This window comes from Staurois parvus, unplaced genomic scaffold, assembly GCF_062004578.1.
Source record: "Staurois parvus isolate SC_StPar_1 unplaced genomic scaffold, SC_StPar_1.0 ptg000151l, whole genome shotgun sequence".
In the NCBI taxonomy this organism is placed as follows: Eukaryota; Metazoa; Chordata; class Amphibia; order Anura; family Ranidae; genus Staurois; species Staurois parvus.
In genome coordinates this window covers 16,585,079-16,605,683 of record NW_028317947.1, presented here as the reverse complement: position 1 = coordinate 16,605,683, position 20,605 = coordinate 16,585,079, and the positions used below count along the sequence as shown (strand labels likewise).

The following is a 20,605-nucleotide window of genomic DNA, read 5'->3' as shown; positions in this document are numbered from 1 at the left end:
CTCATAGCAGGACTGCGGTGGGCATTCTGACACTGGGGGGAACTGGCTTGCTGTCACTGACTTCCCCAGTGACACCAATACAGTGATCAGTGCTGATAAAAAGCACTGACACTGTACTAATGGCACTGGGCAGGAAGGGGTTAACATCTGGGGTGATCAAAGGGTTAACTGAGCTGTGTGTGTGTTTCACTGTAAGCACACTGCTTTGCATGGCTCTGCTATGGAGAGCCATGCAAAACAGTGTGCAGGAGCTGACGGGAGAGATCTGTATTGTTTACATACAGTTTTCTCCCTTGTCGGTAACGCTCCTCGTGCTGGAGAGTAATCACCGGCCAGGACCTGGTGATTGACAGCCAAGGCCGCAAATAGCGGCGCGGGTAGGGTGTGCACCCCCTACCCGGAAATGCAGAATTGCGTATATATACGTGACTTGGCGCACCCGTTCCGCCCAGTAGCAGTATTACTGTTGTAAGGCGGACGGGAAGCGGTTAAGTTATGTGTAATAAAATGGAATGACGCAGAGAAAAAGTATTGAACACACTAACTGAAATGTATTTAATACTTGGTACAAAATCCTTTGTTGGTAATGAGAGCTTCAAGACGCCTCCAGTATGGAGAAACTAGGCACATGCATTGCTCAGGTGTGATTTTGACCCATTCTTCCACACAAACAGTCTTCAAATCTTGAAGGTTCCGTGGGCCTCTGCTATGAACTCTGATCTTTAGTTCTTTCCATAGATTTTCTATTGGATTCAAGACAGGGGATTGACTGGGCTATTCTAGCAGCTTTAGTTTCTTTCTTTGAAACCAATCGAGAGTTTTCTTGGATTTGTGTTCGGGATCATTGTTTTGCTGAAATGTCCACCCTCGTTTCATCTTCATCATCCTGGTAGATGGCAGCAGATTTTTATCAAGAATATCTTGGTACATTTTTCCATTCATCCTTCCTTCATCGATATGAAGTCTGCCAGTACCGTATGCTGAAAAACACCATGATGTTCCCACCACCATGTTTCACTGTTGGTCTGGTGTTTTTGCGGTGCTGTGCAGTGCCATTTGACCTCCAAACATAGTGTGTATTATGGCATCCTTAGAGTTCAATTTTGGTCTCATCTGACCAGACTATTATCTCCCTGTATTTCACAGGCTTGTCTAAATGTTGTACAGCAAACTTTAAAAGAGCTTCAACGTGCTTTTTTTTCTGCAATGGAGTCTTGCATGGTAAGCGTGCATACAGGCCATGGTGGTTGAGTGCATTACTTATTGTTTTCTTTGAAACAATTGTACCTGCTAATTCCAGGTCTTCCTGAACCTCTCCACAAGTAGTCCTTGGCTCTTGGACAACTCTTCTGATAAGTCTTTTCACTCCTCTGTCAGACATCTTGCGAGGAGCACCTGGTCATGGCCGATTTATGGTCAAATGATGTTCTTTCCACTGCCATATTATGGCCCCAACAGTGCTCACTGGAACATTCAGAAGTTTAGAAATCCTTCTGAACCAATGCCATCAGTATGTTTTGCAACAGTAAAGTTTTGAAGGTTTTGAGAGAGCTCTTTGCTTTTGCCCACCATGAGATGTTTCTTGTGTGACGTCTTGGTAATGAGACACCTTTTTGTAGGCCATCAGTTGAGACTGAACTAGCTGATATTAATATGCACTGACAAGGGGCAGGATTGCTTTCTAATTATTAATAGATTTCAGCTGGTATCTTGGCTTTCTATGCTTTTTTGCACCTCCCTTTCTTCATGTGTTTGATACTTTTTCCCTGCGTCATTCCATTTTTATTACACATAATTTAATTCCTGAACTTATTTGTCTTGGTTTCTTTGTATGTATGGACTGCATGGGTTGTTACCAACATGTGAAAATTTCATGTCAATAGCACCTTTTAGAAATATATTTTCACTTCCCATTGTAAAGCGCTGCGCAAACTGTTGTTGCTATATAAATCCTCTATAATAATAATACCTAGAAAAATGGTGATGTGTTCAATACTTATTTTACCTGCTGTATATATAAAAAACGGCAGCTGTCCTACGGTTTGCTAAGTGTACTCTGTCATTATAAGGTATAATTTATTTCAAACTTCGTTTATTGAAAAAAAAAAAAAATGCACATACAAATTATACTTGTCAAGCCAATACAATGGCAAAATGCTATGCAGCAAATAGTGTATACAAAGGGAATTGTCACAGCTCTTGAGTATCAAAGCCTGGAAATTCAACACATACCGCAGCAACAAATAGGTACATCCATGTATAAGAACAATCAGAAAAATCAAACTAGAAGAAAAAAACTTACATTAAACAAGTAACAAAAAGAAACAAAAGATGAAAAAAAAAACCCCGAGTTAGCAATCAAACATAAGAATACTGCACACATGTATGTTATTAGACTGAGTGGTTCCACCCAGGCGCCCAGCGCCATAAAAAGTTACGAATGGAAAAAGGACACAATGTTAGTAGTTGTCCCAAAAATCATAATAACACTTTGACTTCCCGGTAGTAGCAAGAACAGCGGGGGGGGCGGGGGGTTGACTTAAAACAGAGGGCAACTAAGGTATGGGGTCAGAGACCAAACGTAGAGAGTCACTTGTGTGTCCAGCCAGGGTCCCCAGAGTCTACTAAACGTCCCTGGACACCCTCTTGCCTCATAAAATAACTTATAAAGTGGGAGGTTCTGATTAACCCCCCTTGCGGTATTTCCGTGTGTAGCTCGGGGTTAACTTTCAGTACCAGAAGCGGTAACCTCGAGCTACACCATAGTGACACTTACTACTTGTGGGGGGTGATGAAGATTGTTTTTTTTTTTCCACCAATTGCTTTTCCACCCATAAAGGCTGTAAAAGCAATCATTTCTCCTTCTCTCTGGCTGCATTCTTGCAGCCATTGAGAAATACTGTGTGAGCTGTGATTGGTCACATGGTACAAGGCTGTTGTGAATAGCCTTGTACCATGTGACGTCTGTGATCATTCACAGATTTCACACGTAGTAAGCAATGATGTCAGAAGTGACATGTTGCTTCTTACTATTCATTTGCTTACTGATTGGCCAGTCAGTGATCACGTGATTGGGACCTCACACAGAGGTCCTGTACACCAATCGGTGTTCTCCGGACAGCGGGCACCGGATTGCGGTGTGGCGCGCTCCCAGGGAGTGCACACAGGCTACAATGGCGGGCGAAGTGACATCTTGCTTCTTACTATTCATTGGCCAGTCAGTGATCACATGATCGGGACCTCACACAGAGGTCCTGTACAGCAAACGGTGTTCTCCGGATAGCGGGCACCGGATAACGGTGCGGCGCGCTCCCAGGGAGCGCACACAGCCTAAAATGGCGGGCGCCATTTATGAGTGGCAACCTGCCCCTACGCTGCTCCTGTCCGGCCGTTTATATACATGAGCTGGATGGGAAGTGGTTAACATGTAGACATACTATACCAGCAATGGGCAAACTGCGGGCCGTATACGGCCCGGCGGACCTTTTAATCCGGCCCGCGGAGCGTGGCAAACATTGGCTGTCAGGATGTAGGCGGGGCAGCGTGACGAACTCCTCTCCTCACACAGTCCGCCCTGAAGACCGGAACGGCGCGGGAACACGGCGAGAGGAACGCGCGGAGCAAAGGTAAGTGAATTGACACAATATGGGGGATGAATTACTATGGGGGATGAATTACTATGGGGGATGAATTACTATGGGGGATGAATTACTATGGGGGATGAATTACTATGGGGGATGAATTACTATGGGGGATGAATTACTATGGGGGATGAATTACTATATGGGGGATTAATTACTATGGGGGATGAATTACTATGTGGGGGATGAATTACTATAGGGGGGATGAATTATATAGGGGGGATGAATTACTATATGGGGGATGAATTACTATGGGGGATGAATTACTATGGGGGATGAATTACTATATGGGAGATGAATTACTATGGGGGATGAATTACTATATGGGGGATGAATTACTATATGGGGGATTAATTACTATGCTTACTATGGGGGAATATTACTATACTTACTATGGATGGCATGGTAGTGGCTGGGCCGGCCAGCAGCTAGTCCGGCCCCCGGGTCCAATATATGAACCCATTGCGGCCCTCAAGTCAAAAAGTTTGCCCACCCCTGTACTATACCATACAACACATCATCCAATGTCATAGTACAGCATCACTATCAAAGTATTAATTGCATGATAAGGATACACAGTATGACTGTTTGATTAGCCATTAAAAATGATGTAACATCACCATCCATACATATGATTACAGAGAGAGTTTCTATATGACCCAACACGTTTCGGAGTGACTTCACTCCTCCTTCAGGGAAAAAAGAAGAAATCTGCATATGGGTGACATCATCTGCATATGGGTGACATCATCTACAAGATTGAACATACATTTGTTTGGAACATTTCTTGTATCCATTACAATATTTTACAATATGTAGATATACTCACAATACATGAAAGTGCAGAAAAAATAGTTGAGTTTTCAACCCATTTAAAAGACACGGTACTTCAAAATGCTGCCGCCTCATATGGTTGGAAGGCTGGCTGAACCCGGACGTAATGGAAACCACCCAGGCATGGATCACAAGGATACACCACAGGTCACTGCAGTAAGTGGTTAGGGATAACGGGCAGTAGGACTCACAATATTGGGGATTTTTATTAGGTTTGGGGATTAAAACAACAAGAGCTTCTCACATAGACTCTGGGAGAATTCGCTCCTCTAAAATGTACTTCTAAAGAGAAAGCAAGCGAGGAATTATAAGGTATATTTAATCAGATATCCTGGAACTGCAGCCAACCAGGAAGTCTTGGTACTGCCATGGGATAGTCCCAGTCTTTCCTTGATTGGCTGAAGTTCCTGAACGTATGAATGGGTCCTTATTACAACAACAGAATGCACTTACTAATCTGAAGTATAATCGCAAGGGGTTCAGTGAGCGCTAACAAATGCAGCAGCTGATACACTAAAAAGGGAAACCATCAAACCTTAAAAATTATATAAACATAAATAGTGCAGCGCTAGAAATGATGTATATAGGTGCACCAGTAACAATATATATAAAATAATGCAAAATTGCTTACATAATACCAAATAATATAAACCGCATGGTGTGTGAATATAGTTTTCAACAAAGATGCAGTGGTACCGTTTGTATCGCACACCTTCACTATTTATATAATGCACAGTATAAATGATAGTCCAATAAATATCTGGTGGTGAAGGAACCACGGATGATTAGATCCCAGTGACCGTTATAATCCAGTGCCATGCAGGAATAATGAGTAAATTGCACACTCACCAGAGGCGCAATTTAAATGCGCATTTGTGTCATATACACCAGAGGTCCCTTCAGTTGTAGATGGAATGAAACCTGGAATGGATGACTCCACGATGGGAGGTACCGCATCTGGGGGTCCCCTTAATAGACCTGGCTATAGGCGGGATCTGCTGAATACAACTCTCCTCTGGGCCCTGGGATGATCACCTTGTGGTCCTGGGGAGTTAAATGCTCGATGTGGAGCAGAAAAAAAAGTACCCATAGTGTAGTATTTAGGTGAAAACGAGAATGAATTTATTGAGGATTAAAACAAAAAAAACACATTTTTCTTAAGTATTGTAGTAAAGCCAATCCTTGTGCACAAAGGATGTAATAAAATGGAATGGAATATACACTGACCAGCTGGTATAAATGGGTGGCCGCCGGATCTCCTTGATCCGGCGGCTTGACGTCACGGCTAGCAGGGGCTCCTCCTTGACGTGCGTTGATCCAGGGAATATCCATTTGCCTCTCGGGGGATCAGGAAGGAATTTTTTTTTCCCTGCAGGAGCAAATTGGATCACATGTACATCATCAGAAGGAATAAGAGCCATCTTTCAGTTTTAAACTGAGTTATAGTTCCTCCAATTCATTTTGGCTGTCATTTACCTGAATGTATGCTGGATGAAGCACGGCTGCAGACTCAGTGTCAGCTGTCATTTCCACACCTTCTGCATGGCCACATAGAGGTTCTTTATAAATGTGCCAGAGTGGTTTTCCTTTCTTTTAAGAACAGCGGTATGGCCACTGCATTGCCATACCACTGCTTTATAAATCGACCCCTTAGATCAGGGGTAGGCAACCTGCGGCTCTCTAGCTGTTGTGGAACTACATTTCCCATGAGGCATTGCAAAGATTACGAAACTGACAGTTACAGCTATGACTTGCAGAGGCATGATGGAACTTGTAGTCCTGCGGCTCTCAGGTTGCCTACCCCTGCCCTAGATAAATAAGGTACTTGACGATCATCCTTTACAGTCACTGCATTACACAGATTAGTAGATTTCACTGTCTGAGATGGATAGCAGAAGCAGTTCTGAAATGGCTTTTTTTTTTTTTCTTTTTTATCTCCAGGAGAATGTCCCTTCCCAGCAGCCAGTGGCAGAAGAGTTTGTAAGGGGTCCCTGGGCTACCATGAAAGCTGAGCTGTCATTGGATGAGAATGACCCAGCCTGCTTCCTGAGAACATACAGCGTGGTCATGGTCCTCCGTAAGGTAAAAACTGCACCATTGGCTTGTAATGTTGGTTTAGTGCAGTGTTTCTCAACTCCAGTCCTCATGGACCCCCAACAGGTCATGTTTTCAGGATTTCCCTCAGATGAAACAGCTGTGGTAATTACTAAGGCAGTGAAACTGATCAAATCACCTGTGCAAAATAATGGAAATCCTGAAAACATGACCTGTTGGGGGTCCATGAGGACTGGAGTTGAGAAACACTGGTTTAGTGTCACCCGTGTTCACTGTGCTTTCTCTCTTGGTAAATGTTGGCAGGCGGCTCTCAAGCAGCTTCCAAAGAATAAAGTCCCACGGATGGCCGTAGCTCTTAAGAGTCTAACCCCAGCCAATGGAGATGCCAGTGCAGTGTTTCGAGATGCAACAGGTAAAAGGGATAGGCAGGGCAGGGGGAGTCTGGTTTGTAGTAGTCTTTTGAGTAAACCATAATAGAACAGAACTTTAATAGGCCTGGATTGTTTCTTGGATACACAGAATATAACTGAATACTAACATTTATAGGGAACGTTGATCCAGGGAATATCCGATTGCCTCTCGGGGGATCAGGAAGGAATTTTTTCCCTGCAGGAGCAAATTGGATCATGCTTTGCTGGGTTTTTTTTTGCCTTCCTCTGGATCAACTGTGGGTGTAGGATTATAACTTTTTTTTTTTTAATGGTTGAACTGGATGGACTTTTGTCTTTTTCAGCCAGACTAACTATGTAACTATGTAAGAATCAACATTATGCTTACTAAAATGAATTATTGCCCTGGCCATATTTTTTTTATTTATTTATTTTATAGTAGGGAAGATTTGGATTTTTAAATTTAGACACAACAGGTAATCAGCAAACGGGTCCCAAAGATGAGAGGTTTTCCAACTTTGACAGTTGTCACCAGAATGGTGTCCCCACCACTGTTCCCTTTTGACACCAATCCTTTCTGTCCAGTCACCAGGACAAATAGAGTGAATCTCCCCAACACACAGCAACAAAAACATGACAGAAGTTCTAACCAAAATTAATAAAATGTTTTGGGAGGTCTATTTTAATCAACAACCGTGAAATACTTTTTTTTTATTACCAAATTTGACCCTTTCACACCTCACGCATGGATACTTTTTGCTTCTCTTAACACATGAAAAATCCCACCTGCGGAGTACGCACATCCATGCATTGTGGTGCATCAAGGTGCAGGTGTGCTTTTTTGTAATTGTATATATGCACTGTGGTGCCATTGATAATGAGGGACACTGTACCACAGCCCAGAGGCCCAGGCATGTGTATTACCTATGTTACCGCACACGCAAGTGTGAATTCAGCTTTAATATTTTTTTCCTTAGGAGAAATCCAGGGGACAGTCCATCATCTCTTATTGGAGGAGAGGGAGAGCGAGCTGAAGGCTGGTAGCGTCCTCCTGCTGCAGCAGGTACTGAGATATAGTCGCTCCACTGATATGTTTGTTTGTTTGTAGTGTACTTCTATCCTCCTACACAAGGTCTTCAAATTGCAAAAAAAAAGAGGAGCGGGTATAGCAATCTAGTCCTCCAGCAAGCTTCAAGCAGCACGCCGGATGCCAAAAAAGAACCCTTGCGGTCGTGTGACACTGCCAGTCCTGTCATTGGTGGGAGGGGGACTTAGCAGGGAGTGAAATCACTTGCATGTGTTACTCCCTTACTACCTGGAGGAGGGAGGTTGTGCTCTCACCATTGACAGTTTGTTATTCTGGAAGATAGTCTTACTTCATGGCTGCTTAAAGTGTTACTAAACTCAGGACCCTGCATTCACTATATCCGGTCTTCCCTGGACCCTGCATTCACTATATCCGGTCTTCCCTGGACCCTGCATTCACTATATCCGGTCTCCCCGGACCCTGCATTCACTATATCCGGTCTCCCCGGACCCTGCATTCACTATATCCGGTCTCCCCGGACCCTGCATTCACTATATCCGGTCTTCCCTGGACCCTGCATTCACTATATCCGGTCTCCCCGGACCCTGCATTCACTATATCTGGTCTCCCCGGACCCTGCATTCTCTATATCCGGTCTCCCCGGACCCTGCATTCTCTATATCCGGTCTCCCCGGACCCTGCATTCTCTATATCCGGTCTCCCCGGACCCTGCATTCTCTATATCCGGTCTCCCCGGACCCTGCATTCACTATATCCGGTCTCCCTGGACCCTGCATTCACTATATCTGGTCTCCCCGGACCCTGCATTCACTATATCCGGTCTCCCCGGACCCTGCATTCACTATATCTGGTCTCCCCGGACCCTGCATTCACTATATCTGTTCTCCCCGGACCCTGCTTTCACTATATCCGGTCTCCCCGGACCCTGCATTCACTATATCCGGTCTCCCCGGACCCTGCATTCACTATATCCGGTCTCCCCGGACCCTGCATTCACTATATCCGGTCTCCCCGTACCCTGCATTCACTATATCCGGTCTCCCCGGACCCTGCATTCACTATATCCGGTCTCCCCGGACCCTGAATTCACTATATCCGGTCTCCCCGGACCCTGCATTCACTATATCCGGTCTCCCCGGACCCTGCATTCACTATATCCGGTCTCCCCGGACCCTGCATTCACTATATCCGGTCTCCCCGGACCCTGCATTCACTATATCCGGTCTCCCCGGACCCTGCATTCACTATATCCGGTCTCCCCGGACCCTGCATTCACTATATCCGGTCTCCCCGGACCCTGCATTCACTATATCCGGTCTCCCCGGACCCTGCATCCACTATATCCGGTCTCCCCGGACCCTGCATCCACTTTATCCGGTCTCCCCGGACCCTGCATTCACTATATCCGGTCTCCCCGGACCCTGCATTCACTATATCCGGTCTCCCCGGACCCTGCATTCACTATATCCGGTCTCCCCGGACCCTGCATTCACTATATCCGGTCTCCCCGGACCCTGCATTCACTATATCCGGTCTTCCCGGACCCTGCATTCACTATATCCGGTCTCCCCGGACCCTGTATTCACTATATCCGGTCTCCCCGGACCCTGCATTCACTATATCCGGTCTCCCCGGACCTTGCATTCACTATATCTGGTCTCCCCGGACCCTGCATTCACTATATCCGGTCTCCCCGGACCCTGCATTCACTATATCTGGTCTCCCCGGACCCTGCATTCACTATATCTGGTCTCCCTGGACCCTGCATTCACTATATCTGGTCTCCCCGGACCCTGCATTCACTATATCCGGTCTTCCCTGGACCCTGCATTCACTATATCCGGTCTCCCCGGACCCTGCATTCACTATATCTGGTCTCCCCGGACCCTGCATTCTCTATATCCGGTCTCCCCGGATCCTGCATTCTCTATATCCGGTCTCCCCGGACCCTGCATTCTCTATATCCGGTCTCCCCGGACCCTGCATTCTCTATATCCGGTCTCCCCGGACCCTGCATTCACTATATCCGGTCTCCCTGGACCCTGCATTCACTATATCTGGTCTCCCCGGACCCTGCATTCACTATATCCGGTCTCCCCGGACCCTGCATTCACTATATCTGGTCTCCCCGGACCCTGCATTCACTATATCTGTTCTCCCCGGACCCTGCTTTCACTATATCCGGTCTCCCCGGACCCTGCATTCACTATATCCGGTCTCCCCGGACCCTGCATTCACTATATCCGGTCTCCCCGGACCCTGCATTCACTATATCCGGTCTCCCCGGACCCTGCATTCACTATATCCGGTCTCCCCGGACCCTGCATTCACTATATCCGGTCTCCCCGGACCCTGCATTCACTATATCCGGTCTCCCCGGACCCTGAATTCACTATATCCGGTCTCCCCGGACCCTGAATTCACTATATCCGGTCTCCCCGGACCCTGCATTCACTATATCCGGTCTCCCCGGACCCTGCATTCACTATATCCGGTCTCCCCGGACCCTGCATTCACTATATCCGGTCTCCCCGGACCCTGCATTCACTATATCCGGTCTCCCCGGACCCTGCATTCACTATATCCGGTCTCCCCGGACCCTGCATTCACTATATCCGGTCTCCCCGGACCCTGCATTCACTATATCCGGTCTCCCCGGACCCTGCATTCACTATATCCGGTCTCCCCGGACCCTGCATCCACTATATCCGGTCTCCCCGGACCCTGCATCCACTTTATCCGGTCTCCCCGGACCCTGCATTCACTATATCCGGTCTCCCCGGACCCTGCATTCACTATATCCGGTCTCCCCGGACCCTGCATTCACTATATCCGGTCTCCCCGGACCCTGCATTCACTATATCCGGTCTCCCCGGACCCTGCATTCACTATATCCGGTCTTCCCGGACCCTGCATTCACTATATCCGGTCTCCCCGGACCCTGTATTCACTATATCCGGTCTCCCCGGACCCTGCATTCACTATATCCGGTCTCCCCGGACCTTGCATTCACTATATCCGGTCTCCCCGGACCTTGCATTCACTATATCTGGTCTCCCCGGACCCTGCATTCACTATATCCGGTCTCCCCGGACCCTGCATTCACTATATCCGGTCTCCCCGGACCCTGCATTCACTATATCCGGTCTCCCCGGACCCTGCATTCACTATATCTGGTCTCCCCGGACCCTGCATTCACTATATCTGGTCTCCCTGGACCCTGCATTCACTATATCCGGTCTCCCTGGACCCTGCATTCACTATATCCGGTCTCCCCGGACCCTGCATTCACTATATCCGGTCTCCCCGGACCCTGCATTCACTATATCCGGTCTCCCCGGACCCTGCATTCACTATATCCGGTCTCCCCGGACCCTGCATTCACTATATCTGGTCTCCCCGGACCTTGCTTTCACTATATCCGGTCTCACCGGACCTTGCATTCACTATATCCGGTCTCCCCGGACCCTGCATTCTCTATATCCGGTCTCCCCGGACCCTGCATTCTCTATATCCGGTCTCCCCGGACCCTGCATTCACTATATCCGTTCTCCCCGGACCCTGCATTCACTATATCCGGTCTCCCCGGACCCTGCAATCACTATATCCGTTCTTCCTGGACCCTGCAATCACTATATCTGTTCTCCCCGGACCCTGCATTCACTATATCCGGTCTCCCCGGACCCCGCATTCACTATATCCGGTCTCCCCGGACCCCGCATTCACTATATCCGGTCTCCCCGGACCCCGCATTCACTATATCCGGTCTCCCCGGACCCCGCATTCACTATATCCGGTCTCCCCGGACCCCGCATTCACTATATCCGGTCTCCCCGGACCCCGCATTCACTATATCCGGTCTCCCCGGACCCCGCATTCACTATATCTGGTCTCCCCGGACCCTGCATTCACTATATCTGGTCTCCCCGGACCCTGCATTCACTATATCTGGTCTCCCCGGACCCTGCATTCACTATATCTGGTCTCCCTGGACCCTGCATTCACTATATCTGGTCTCCCTGGACCCTGCATTCACTATATCCGGTCTCCCCGGACCCTGCATTCACTATATCTGTTCTCCCCGGACCCTGCATTCACTATATCTGGTCTCCCTGGACCCTGCATTCTCAATATCTGGTCTCCCACAGTACATACAACATGGAAATGCACTTATTTTTAGTAAATATAAACTGCTAAATCCCTTTTCTCATCAGCAGTAGAGCAGTCTTGTGACTTCTATCAGTGTCCAACAGAACACTGGTTAAAGCTTGTAGGAGGAGTTTTCATTCTCCCCTGATTGTCCTATGAGGCTGCAGGACCCCTGACCTTCTGCTAGGACTGTGCTGATCACATGCACACTCCCAAGAAAAGAAAAAAAACCTCTCTGGCAATACACATCAAACTGAGCATGTGCAGCTTGCCCCCAAGGATCTGTTCTATCAGCAGATGGATTGTGGACAGTGGAAGAAGGGGAGGATAAGAGAAGACAGGATCAAACCTCCTATTTACACATTGCGGAGAATTAACCCCTTAGGTTCCACAGTGACTATAACAAGCACACTTCACTGCATATACAGACTGATTGTACTGTTGTGGGTGTAGTAACACTTTAAGAACAGATAGGGCAAAGTCTTACTTCACTCTGTTGATGTCTCTAAACTATTTGTTTTCCCTTCACAGGTTGGAGTGTTCTCACCATCTCATCGCAATCATTATCTCAATGTGACACCAAGTAACTTGGTGAAAATCTATCCACCAGCAGAAGGAAATGAAAGTTCTCGGGTAAGAATTTTAGGAAGTTTTAGTTATTAAAAAACTAAACATGCACACAAGGGGCACGTCAAAACCGATCTGTTGGCAGTGGTGTTCAACTGTTGGTAACAGTGCATGCTGGATCAGCATACTCCCTTTTCTATAAAGTGATATTAAACCTTCCTGTGTTTTTATTATTTTATTTTAAAAAAACAAAACAAAAAACAAGTTATACTCACTTGCTCTGTGCAATGGTTTTGAGCAGCCCCAATCCTCCACTTCCTGGGTCCCCCACCAGCAGTCCTGGCTCCTCCTCTTCTGCGAGTGCTCCCATAGAAAGCCACTTCCTATAGGGGCACTCATGAAGGCTTGCTCCCGAGCCACCCAGCCAATGGCTCCTGCTGCTATCTGCCCTGTGAGCAGGGACAGGGCTGGGGGAGACGCTGCTCTTATGCACAGCTCTGTATCGGGTTTGGGCTCAGGTAGGTATAATGGGGGTTCAGAAAGGTGTTCTTTTACCTATATGCATAGGATGCATTAAGGGAAAAATCATTTAGGCTTTAGAACCACTTTTAAATTCCTTCTTTTTTTATAGGATATCTGTAAATATGATTGCTGTAAATATCATTTCTGACTTCTGCAGACCTTCTTTTCTTGGCCTTCTCCAACCTACATACTTTTGAGTCACTGAATAAACACACATAAAGCAAAGTCAGAGGAAAGTCGGAAGCCCAGTTGTTCCAAGTCAGTTACTCAAAGTATTAAAGTCTTTGTATCAGCATGGCAGCCAGTAAGAGGTCATCAATAGCACTTTTTCAGGTTTCCCTTACAGAAAATGCTCATTTTGTTGATTATTCTAAATAGAATAATGGGGAGGCTACCCTTCCATGGCTTTGTTTATTACCGTATTTTTCACTCCATAAGACACACCTGACCAAAAGATGCACCTAGGTTTTAGAGGAGGAAAACAAGAAAAAAAAAATATTCTGAACCAAGACTACAGACATAGTACAGGAGATGACCAGAGACTGCGGACACAGTACAGGAGATGACCAGAGACTACAGACATAGTACAGGAGATGACCAGAGACTGCGGACACAGTACAGGAGATGACCAGAGACTGCGGACACAGTACAGGAGGTGACCGGAGACTGCGGACACGGTACAGGAGATGACCAGAGACTGCGGACACAGTACAGGAGATGACCAGAGACTGCGGACACAGTACAGGAGGTGACCGGAGACTGCGGACACGGTACAGGAGATGACCAGAGACTGCGGACACAGTACAGGAGATGACCAGAGACTGCGGACACAGTACAGGAGATGACCAGAGACTGCGGACAGTACAGGAGATGACCAGAGACTGCAGACGTAGTACAGGAGATGACCAGAGACTGCAGACACAGTGCAGCAGATGACCGGAGACTGCGGACGTAGTACAGGAGATGACCAGAGACTGCAGACGTAGTACAGGAGATGACCAGAGACTCCGGACACGGTACAGGAGATGACCAGAGACTGCGGACACGGTACAGGAGATGACCAGAGACTGCGGACACGGTACAGGAGATGTCCAGAGACTGCGGACACGGTACAGGAGATGTCCAGAGACTGCGGACACGGTACAGGAGATGACCAGAGACTGCGGACACGGTACAGGAGATGACCAGAGACTGCGGACACGGTACAGGAGATGACCAGAGACTGCGGACACGGTACAGGAGATGACCAGAGACTGCGGACACGGTACAGGAGATGACCAGAGACTGCGGACACGGTACAGGAGATGACCAGAGACTGCGGACACGGTACAGGAGATGTCCAGAGACTGCGGACACGGTACAGGAGATGTCCAGAGACTGCGGACACGGTACAGGAGATGACCAGAGACTTCGGACACGGTACAGGAGATGACCAGAGACTGCGGACACGGTACAGGAGATGACCAGAGACTGCGGACACGGTACAGGAGATGACCAGAGACTGCGGACACGGTACAGGAGATGACCGGAGACTGCGGACACGGTACAGGAGATGACCAGAGACTGCGGACACGGTACAGGAGATGACCAGAGACTGCGGACACGGTACAGGAGATGACCAGAGACTGCGGACACGGTACAGGAGATGACCAGAGACTGCGGACACGGTACAGGAGATGACCAGAGACTGCGGACACGGTACAGGAGATGACCAGAGACTGCGGACACGGTACAGGAGATGACCAGAGACTGCGGACACGGTACAGGAGATGACCAGAGACTGCAGACCTTTGGGGAGCGGAAGGGGGGGAGCGGGTACCCGAATTTGTCAGATACCTGCTCCCACTTCCGCGGAGTTGTCCTCCCCCCCTGTCTTCTAGGACACGTGACAGGTCCCAGAAGACTGCCGGACCATTCACAAAGCACAGCACTTCTCGCGCATGCGCAGTGGGCACCCGGCTGTGAAGCTACAAGCTGTCACAGCCGGGTGCCCACACTAAAAATGCCAGAGCCGTGGAGAGAAGACGGTGAGGACATCGCTGGACCGAGGAGCAGGTTCTGCTACACAGAAGAGCTGAGCGGCCAGCCCAGATTAACAGGTGGTTGCGCCTTTCAGTCTGAGAGCGGGAGATAGCCATGCCTGCTACCTCCACCTCTCCAGCCCTGCGCACCTTTAAGTGCTAGAGGAGCACAGTGGAGAGCAGTGACTAATAGTCACTGCTCTCTGCTTGGAGCAGACCAAGAGCTGAGCGAACAGCAGCCATGTTCTCAGTCTGGGAGGCGGTGTGGAACAGCTGCATCCCAACACATGCTTTAGTATAGAAATCAGTATGAAGGTGTTTTTTTTTTCTGTATGTGTCCTATATTTCTTCTTTAACCCCCCTGGTGGTATTCCCGAGTGTAGCTCGGGGTAAAGTTTCAGCACCACAAGCGGTAACCCCGAGATACACTTGGGAATACCCTGCAGCGTGGCTCCGGGATCTGTTCTTCACTTACCTTGTCCTGCGCTCCCACGATGTCCCCCCTGCAGTGTCCCCGGCCATCTCCTCCGGCCGATGCCGGCATCCGTCTTCCGGGTTCCGTTCCCTGCGACGTCGGGACATACGGGGACGGAACTGGCGGGAAATTAAAAAATTTTAAAAAGTGACATTCACTCAATACACTAAAATCACATAGTATAACATTCCTGTATCAAACCATTTCACATACATTTTGTCCCGAGTGCTTTGTCCGGCGCCCTGCCTGCATTTTTATTGTTCTTTCTGCCTGGAAACTGAGAAACATCCATGGCGTCCAAAAAGCGTCCCTTTAGGTCAAAAGCGGTTTTAGACCGGCTAGAGAACAGCGATAGTAAATCAGAACCACTTGCAGAATTGAGTGATAATGATTCGTGGGGGAAATTCGTCATCAGACACTGAAAACGATTCTGCGACTTTGCTCAGTGATGTGCGAACTTGGCGCTATATTTCAAATTTCAGTGTCTTTGGTTTGATTATATTATTGAATTAAATGTATTATTATTATATTATTATTTTTTTTTTGATGATTTATTAAATTATAATTTATGATTTCGTGTTTCAAATTTTATCCTACCCGGGATGTTTACTAGACTCTTGTTCGGACAGATTTCAGTGAGTTATTCTAAAATTACAGCCTACAATAAAAAAAAGACATATTTCCATGCAAAAAAATGTACCGCTTTGAGCACAGAAATATGGACATAATCAGACCGCTAGAGAGGTTAAAAAGAGAGTGCTTTTATATTTTACATTTTTTTTTTTTTTTTTTTACTTTTTGTGCTTACATGTATTAGGCTACATTCACGCTGCCTGTCATCAGACACTAAAAACGATTTTGCGACTTTGCTCAGCGATGTGCGAACTTGGTGCTCTATTTCAAATTTCAGTGTTTTTGGTTTGATTATTATTATTATTTATGATTATTTATTATATTATAATTTATGATTTCGTGTTTCAAATTTTATCCTACCCGGGATGTTTACTAGACTCTTGTTCGGACAGATTTCAGTGAGTTATTCTAAAATTACAGGCCTACAATAAAAAAACGACATATTTCCATGCAAAAAAATGTACCGCTTTGAGCACAGAAATACTGACATAATCAGACCGCTAGGGAGGTTAAAGCAGTGTGTGACAATGTTGGCTGCAATGAATGCATAAACTGAGTGAACGGTCTGACCAGCAGTTGTAATGTTTGCTCGATTGAATTAGTAGCTCACTAATTGGTTTCACTTTTTTTTTTGGAATTGTTCTTTTAATTGCAATAAAATTCTTTATTTCCTATTCCAATACAGGTGTCTGTGGAACTAATGGCAGAGAAGGAGGTGGATGTGAACAGCAATGACACCCAATCACAGCAGTGTTCTTTCTCCAGCAGAACTTTAGAACAAACACCTTTCCTGTCCTCCGGCACAATCCAGCCTGACTTTAATCATCCAGCTGCATCTCCCTTCCTGACCAGTACAGCACTTTCCAGAGCCCACCAGCCGTCACCCAGCAAAACAGAATCAAAAGCTCCCCAGCCGGCAGTATTTTCTGCATCTTACAGCTCAGCACAACCCAAGGCCCCAGGTCCAGCAGCCCTTCACCAGCCTTCATACAGGATACAGACAAAAGCGTCAACTTTGGACTTCAGCACAGCGCAGCCCGGGATCTCTCTGGCTACAGACCATGCAGACTGGGACATGGGTGAGTAGTATTTATTTTTTGCTCTATAAACAAAAATAGACTGTCAATTTTGAAAACAACACAATATTTTTGACTTTTGCTATTAAACATGTCCATTAAAAAAATCAAATTTTGTCATCAGGGGCGGACTGACAACTCATGGGGCCCCCGGGCAATAGGGGATCATGGGGCCCCGGTGTCCTTGCCCAAACTCAAAAAAGCCTATGAAAAAGGTACCAGGGGCATCTCATGGGGCCCCCTACTGACCCCAGGCCCTCGGGCAGTGCCCGAGTTTCCAAATGGTCAGTCCGCTCCTGTTTGTCATACATTTAGGCCAAAATGTATTCTGTGACATGTCTTTGCTAAAAAAAATCCCAATACGTGTAAATTAATTGGTTTACTTGAAAGTTACAGTGTCTATAAATGGCAGTAAATATACTGGAATTTTTATTTATTTTTTTATACTAGTAATGGCAGCTATCAGCGAATTCTAGCGGGACTGCGGCGGACATTCTGACACTGGGGGGGAACTGACTGTCACTGATATCCGCAATGACACATAATAAAAAGCACTGACACTGTACTAATGACACTGGGCAGGAAGGGGTTAACATCTGGGGGCGATCAAAGGGTTAACTGTGTTTTTCTGTATGCTGTGCTTTACTGTGTAAGCACGCTGCTTTGTATTGCTCTGCTATGCTATGCAGAGCAATACAAAGCAGAATGCTGGAGCTGACAGAGGAGAGATCTATATTGTTTGCATACAGACCCTTGTCATGTCAGTGAAACTTGGCAATCGCCGGGTGCCAGCGGGGTAAGCACCAGTTGGGACCCGGTGATCGACAGCCAAAGCCTCTAATGGCGGCGCGGGTAGGGCGCGTGCACCCCCTACCTGGAAATACAAAATCATTTGTATATATATATATGCGATTTTGCGTAACCTTGCCACCCTGTAGCAGTAGATCTGCTTTAGAGCGGTCAGGAAGCGGTTAATTGTGTTTTCCATAAGTGCAGCTAGATATAGAGATCTATTTGAGAAGTAATTTCATCTGGCAACATCAGGATTTTCCATTATTCAAAGGAAAATCTAGATATCAGTTGCATGCACAGAATCTGACGATATACAGACTGATCCTCCACTGGCATACATAGTTATGTGCAGGGGCGGACTGACCATTTGGAAACTCAGGCACTGCCCGAGGGCCCGGGGTCAGTAGGGGGCCCCATGGGATGCCCCTGGTACCTTTTTCTTAGGCTTTTTTGAGTTTGGGCAAGGACACAGGGGCCCCATGATCCCCTATTGCCCGGGGGCCCCATGAGTTGTCAGTCCGCCCCTGGTTATGTGATGATTGTTCAGCGGTCTGATCTCCAGGCCTCAGTCTCGGGTATAAGCACAATCTAAAACTCAAGTTTTCTTTATATTTTGTCCCTTTTTCTTGCAGATGATTTGGACTCTTTGTTATGTGACCTTCCGGAGGACCCCAGGGAATGACATTTCAGGTTTCTCAACGAAGACTCAAAATCCTAATGGCACACTTTTTTATGTTTACAGCTAGACAGGGAGGCTTCTTGTCTCCAAAAATGAAACAGATGGCTCCTGCAATCATTTAACGTGTGGCCATTTCCATAGCTTGGGCTGAACCTTTTGTGTGATGGCAGGTATCTGTAGGTGTCTGCATACCCGCCATGATAATGAGTAGCTTGGCAAATTGTCCCTAGATAACCAAGGGCATGTTAACTCTGATTAGCCTTCCAGTCGCCAGCTCTGGTCTGCCCGCTTCTCACTGAATCTGCTTTGTTATTTGCTCTTCCCTGTGATGGGCAGTCCCACTTACCAATAGTGAAGTAAAGGGGAGTGGGAGGACCACAGCCAGCCAAAAAAAGACGGTTATTGTTCACATGCCACGCCACTCTTGGGATCTAAGGGCAAGGGCTGGCCTAAAATGCCACGCCACTCTTGGGATCTAAGGGCAAGGGCTGACCTAAAAGACACCAGGTCCGACGCACGGGTACCTCCAGGTGCTTGGCATTTAACATAGGTGCTAACTTAAAGCGGAGTTCCACTCATCCTGTCAAAAAATAAACGTCAGCATCTACAAAAACTGTAGCTGCTGACTTTTAAAAAACAGCCACTTACCTGTCCCTTGGTCCCATGGTGTGTCTTCCGCAGCCCGTTTCACCGACCGTCCTGTATTCCAGGAGGCCGGCATCTTCAGTGTGGGCATCCGGCTGTGATAGCTTACGGCTTCACAGCCGGGTGCCCACTGCGCATGCGCGAGTAGCGCTGCGCTTCATGAATGGTCCTGTAGTCTTCTGTGACCTGTCACGTGTCCAGAGAAGACTACGGGGAGGGAAGGAGGGAGGACACCTTCCGTTTCCGTTCGCCTAGGCGGTCCGACTGCAATTGGGAGCCGGTACCTGTCAAATTCGGGTACCCGCCCCCCAAAGGTGCCAATCCTTAATGGGGAGCGGGGAAGCAGTCCTTAAACCTCAACTTCCCCTTTTGGGTGGAGCTCCGCTTTAAGTCACTGGCCATAAAGAGGGGAAGTGATTCTTTTAAAGCCCAGCTAAAGTTTTTGTTTTAATCAGCTAAATACTTTACATTCCAAGTGCATCAAAACAAAAGGGATGCAAAGTTTTACACTTTTGTGTTCTGGGACACGTTTAGCTGATTCAAACTAAAAGTTCAATTGGGCCTTTAGTCTTCTGTGATGCACTGGCTGAAGGTATGGGTTTATGTCACAAGATTTCAAGTCCGGGATTGGATAAACCTCTTATGTTTTTTGGGAAATCTTGGAAGCTGTACACCACTCTGAGTTCTACAAGTCGTTACTGTTGACTTAGTGGAAGATATCCATCATGGGACCACTAAACATGTAAAGAAACGTGTGCCTTATAAGTGCAAAACTTTATCCTAGTTAAGAAAGAAGATTGCTTTAGAATAATAAAGTAATCCGGTTTGTTTGTGCAGAACTGCAGTTTGAATTGTTATGTTTTTTTCTTAATTTGTCTTTTTAGATCTCAGCTAAGCACTTTACCAAATGTAATTCAAATACAATTCCAGAGAAATGGTCCTTCCTATATAACTGGTTCCCCGCCGCCCTATAGCAGAACTACTGCTACAGGGCGGCAGGGCTGCGCAAAATCACGTGTATATATACACGATTTTGCATTTCCGTGCTGCCATTGGTGGCTACGGATGTCAATCACTGT

The 20,605-nt window shown here is 47.1% G+C and overlaps 1 protein-coding gene across 1 annotated transcript in view; it reads left to right on the top strand.

The window, feature by feature from the left end:
• Positions 1 to 20,365, top strand: part of HROB (homologous recombination factor with OB-fold) — a 33,595-nt gene extending 13,230 nt beyond the window's left edge. Inside the window, exons 5-10 of the mRNA XM_089674525.1 lie at positions 6,417 to 6,557; positions 6,834 to 6,942; positions 7,897 to 7,982; positions 12,648 to 12,749; positions 17,020 to 17,413; positions 18,835 to 20,365. Of these exons, the coding sequence (XP_089530651.1) occupies positions 6,417 to 6,557; positions 6,834 to 6,942; positions 7,897 to 7,982; positions 12,648 to 12,749; positions 17,020 to 17,413; positions 18,835 to 18,884 (882 nt within the window). The 3' untranslated portion in view covers positions 18,885 to 20,365. The remainder of the gene's footprint in view (positions 1 to 6,416; positions 6,558 to 6,833; positions 6,943 to 7,896; positions 7,983 to 12,647; positions 12,750 to 17,019; positions 17,414 to 18,834) is intronic.
• The last annotated feature ends 240 nt before the right edge of the window (positions 20,366 to 20,605 follow it).